This window comes from Bos indicus, chromosome 11, assembly GCF_029378745.1.
Source record: "Bos indicus isolate NIAB-ARS_2022 breed Sahiwal x Tharparkar chromosome 11, NIAB-ARS_B.indTharparkar_mat_pri_1.0, whole genome shotgun sequence".
NCBI lineage: Eukaryota > Metazoa > Chordata > Mammalia > Artiodactyla > Bovidae > Bos > Bos indicus.
Genome location: NC_091770.1, coordinates 48,982,810 through 48,985,848, shown reverse-complemented (window position 1 = coordinate 48,985,848; position 3,039 = coordinate 48,982,810). Strand labels below are relative to the sequence as shown.

Below are 3,039 nucleotides of genomic sequence, written 5' to 3'. Positions count from 1 at the left end.
ACCCAAGAGATGAGGAGAAGGATGACTTAGTGACACCAGCCCAGACCTCTGGGGTGGGAGGAAGAGATGAGGCAGGGGGCATGGATGCTCACCTGGCCAAGGGCCCTACCTGACCCCTCGGTAGTGGGGACTTCTTTTCCCATTACCACATCAGGGCAGGATGGGCATTGTGGCCGCAAATGCTCTCCATCGACACCCGGCTCAGTTCAGAAACTTCTAGTGCTGGGCAGGGTGGGTGGAGAGGGGTGTGTGGAAGCTCTCACGTACACTCCTCCTCCCACTTCTCCACAGACCAGTACCGGTGTTTGTGGTAAACCCAGTGACAGGGGAGGTGGCCAAAAAGAGGAAGAGGACCCTGCCAGGTTCACAGCCTCTATAAAACAGGCTGTGGAGGGAGCCTGGGCAGCTGCCTCAACATGACCTCCTGGGCTGTCCTGCTCATCACCTCGGTGCTCCTGGTTGCCCCAGGTGAGGAAATACCCCTTGGGGTAGATCCCGATGACTCCTCCTCCCAGCCCTGCTTTCTCAGATTTGATGGACCTGAGCATGAGCTCCAAGGGCACCTGGCATGGGTAAGAGCAGCCCCAGGGCAGAGCAGGGCAGGAGGCACCCGGGACCCCTCACAAGGCCGCCTCCCCGTCCTGGGCGCCAGCTGCTTCCTGGGCTCTCCCCAGCCAGAAGTAGTGACTTCTCTCCCTCTGTCTGTGGAGGGCTGCTCATGCTGTTTCTTCCCCAGGGCTGGCTTTTTCCGGTCTGACTCCTGAGAGCCACGACCAGGCGACGGCCCATCTGTGTAATGGAGACGAGTTGTGCCAGGGCCTGGCCCTGGAGGATCCCCAGGTACACAGGGATACTCCCCCACCTGCTACCCTCCCCCCACCATCCCTCTCCTTCCTCTCCTCCCTGGGCAGTGCCAGGGGCGAGGGTCTGGAGACTTAACTGGTCAGGGGGTGGGGAGGCAGGGCTGGGAGCTGAAGATGCTGGTTTTGTTCACACTGGTACCTGACTGTGGGATGGGGGCTACAGTGGTGGCTGGGCCCTCCCCAAGAGCCTCCTCCTCGTCTGACGGTAGAACAGCAGAGGGGCAGATGCTGGGCTGGGGCCGGTGCTGTGGGTGTGGGGGCAGGTCGTGGGGTCTCTCAGCTCCTCTAAAACAGGCAGAGAGATGGGCAGGGGCCAGCCAGTCTGGCTCAGGTCCTCATATGGACAGACAGATCATGGGTCATCCTACTGGCTTAAAAGCCCCCAGGGGATCCCTCCTGGCGCCCTTATGAAGTTGGGGTGTCTGAGAGACCACCCTTATGGGCTTCCTTTCCTGATAGGGTGACCTGCTGCTCCAAGGAGAAGAGCTGAGCCTACGCTGTGGTTCTTGTCGGAGAATAATACAACATCTGATAGACAAGTTGGGAGATCAGCCCGATGAGGTGAGACGGGAGGCTTGTGGGACCTGGAGGGTGGAGAGGTGCCCCCAAGTGGAGTGGGGAGGGCTGGGAATCCTTACCTAGGCTTTTTAAATGAGCTGGAAAGTGGGATGTACTTAGCTTTGAGTGAATTCTTAATAAGTGGAGGCATCATCACCAGAACCATAGTTTCACTTTCCCTCCCTCCCTCTCCTTGGCTCCCCCAACCTACCAGCATCACTACCTTCACCCTGGGGTATTCAGATTTATCCCCTTCCATGGGAGATGTCAGAAGAAGATATTTCAAAAGCAATGGACCAAAGCTCCAAGCTTGGATACCCTCCTAACCCGCCACAGCCGCCCCCCACCAGCAGATGGAGCCCCCAGTCTGGCCCTGGACCAGAAGCTATATAGACAGAGCCTTTAAAGTGGGTCTGGGCACCACTCTCCACCCAGAAGACAGGGCCTGGGTATACAGAGGCTAAGACTCGGCAGGGTCAATTGTCCTTTCCAGAGCTCCTGCTGGCCAGGCTTGAGATGGGGAGGGGGGCTGAGCCCTGTCTCTCCAGTCCCTGTTCCCACTACCACCTGGCACCAACTCCCGGGACCCAGCACTCCCACTGCCAGACCCGCTGAGAGCCCAAGGCTGCCGGGGCCTGCAGAGAGACAGTGCCCGGCAAGGCTCACCTGAGGCCCGTTTCCCACCACGGTGCTGCTGCTGCAGAATACCGTTATCGAGGAGGCCTCCAAGATGTGCAGCAAGATGAGGCTGCTGAAAGGTCTGTGCAAGTCAATCATGAAGAGATTTCTCCGTACCATCGCTGAGGACATCGTAGCTGGAAAAACCTCTCGGGTTGTCTGTGAGGACATCAAGATGTGCAAAAGCAAGCCAGGTATGTGCATAGGCAACAGCGGGGACTCATTCCCTGACAGCCTCCCCGTGAAAGGCAAACTCCTAACAGCCTGAGGCAGCCTCCCCCTGCCCCTCCCCACACTCCTGCAAACAATCCTGGAGTAAAATCAGGTCTCCATTTCTCCTCAGAGGTGTGACCTTGGGCAAGTAACCTAACCTCTTTGAGCTTCAGTTTCCTTACCTGTGAAAGGGCAATAATTATTTCTATTTCTGAGGCTGAAATGAGGATTGAATGAGACCATCACGTAAGATGAGGTTGACACCAAGGAAATGGCCCGAGACTGAGAAATCAGAGCCCGGATCAACCTGTCTCTTCTCTCCACAGTAGGTTTCATTTGATTCCCTGGGTCCTCTTACCCCATCCTGGGGAAAAAGCACAGAAACTCCAGTATCCTCGGCCGGCTCCCTCCTTCCTGAATCCAGGAGTCTTCTCTCCAGTTTCTCTCACCAAACTCCCTCCACTGCCTTTCCCTCTCAGAATAAAATATCATGCAAGACTTTTGCTTCAGCTTCTTTTCCTTTGTTGGGTTTCAGAAGAGGGGCATGCTCATCTGACCCATAAGTTCAATCAATAAACAGGTTGTATGTCATGTGGTTCTAGATGCTAGGGGTTTAGTGGTGAACAAGACAACTTAGCAGCTCTCACACATATGGTCATGAAATAATTATTGTACTGCTTGTCACTCCAAGACCCTGGGGTACATCACAAACATACCCCCAGGAGCC

At 55.9% G+C, this 3,039-nt stretch overlaps 1 protein-coding gene across 3 annotated transcripts; it reads left to right on the top strand.

Annotated features, from left to right (window-relative positions):
• Positions 1 to 310: 310 nt before the first annotated feature.
• On the top strand, positions 311 to 2,810 carry LOC109566163 (antimicrobial peptide NK-lysin). Of its 3 annotated transcripts, none has more exons than XM_070798823.1 (5): positions 311 to 468; positions 737 to 840; positions 1,323 to 1,424; positions 2,125 to 2,293; positions 2,642 to 2,810. In XM_070798823.1, exons 1-5 carry the CDS (start codon positions 417 to 419, stop codon positions 2,650 to 2,652), a joined length of 438 nt encoding a protein of 145 aa, XP_070654924.1. In that variant the 5' UTR covers positions 311 to 416; the 3' UTR covers positions 2,653 to 2,810. The 3 variants fall into 3 exon arrangements, with proteins under 3 accessions (XP_070654924.1, XP_070654923.1, XP_070654925.1); XM_070798822.1 differs by having other exon boundaries at positions 2,639 to 2,810; XM_070798824.1 differs by having other exon boundaries at positions 451 to 572; positions 2,639 to 2,810.
• Positions 2,811 to 3,039: the final 229 nt, after the last annotated feature.

What these genes read in the sequence shown, in the direction of transcription:
- LOC109566163 (XM_070798822.1), top strand. Translation starts at nt 417, where the DNA reads ATGACCTCCTGGGCTGTCCTGCTCATCACCTCGGTGCTCCTGGTTGCC. An exon ending in GGTGCTCCTGGTTGCCCCAG is followed by an intron (nt 469 to 736) that starts GTGAGGAAATAC and finishes TTTCTTCCCCAG; the next exon opens with GGCTGGCTTTTTCCGGTCTG. An exon ending in TGGCCCTGGAGGATCCCCAG is followed by an intron (nt 841 to 1,322) that starts GTACACAGGGAT and finishes CTTTCCTGATAG; the next exon opens with GGTGACCTGCTGCTCCAAGG.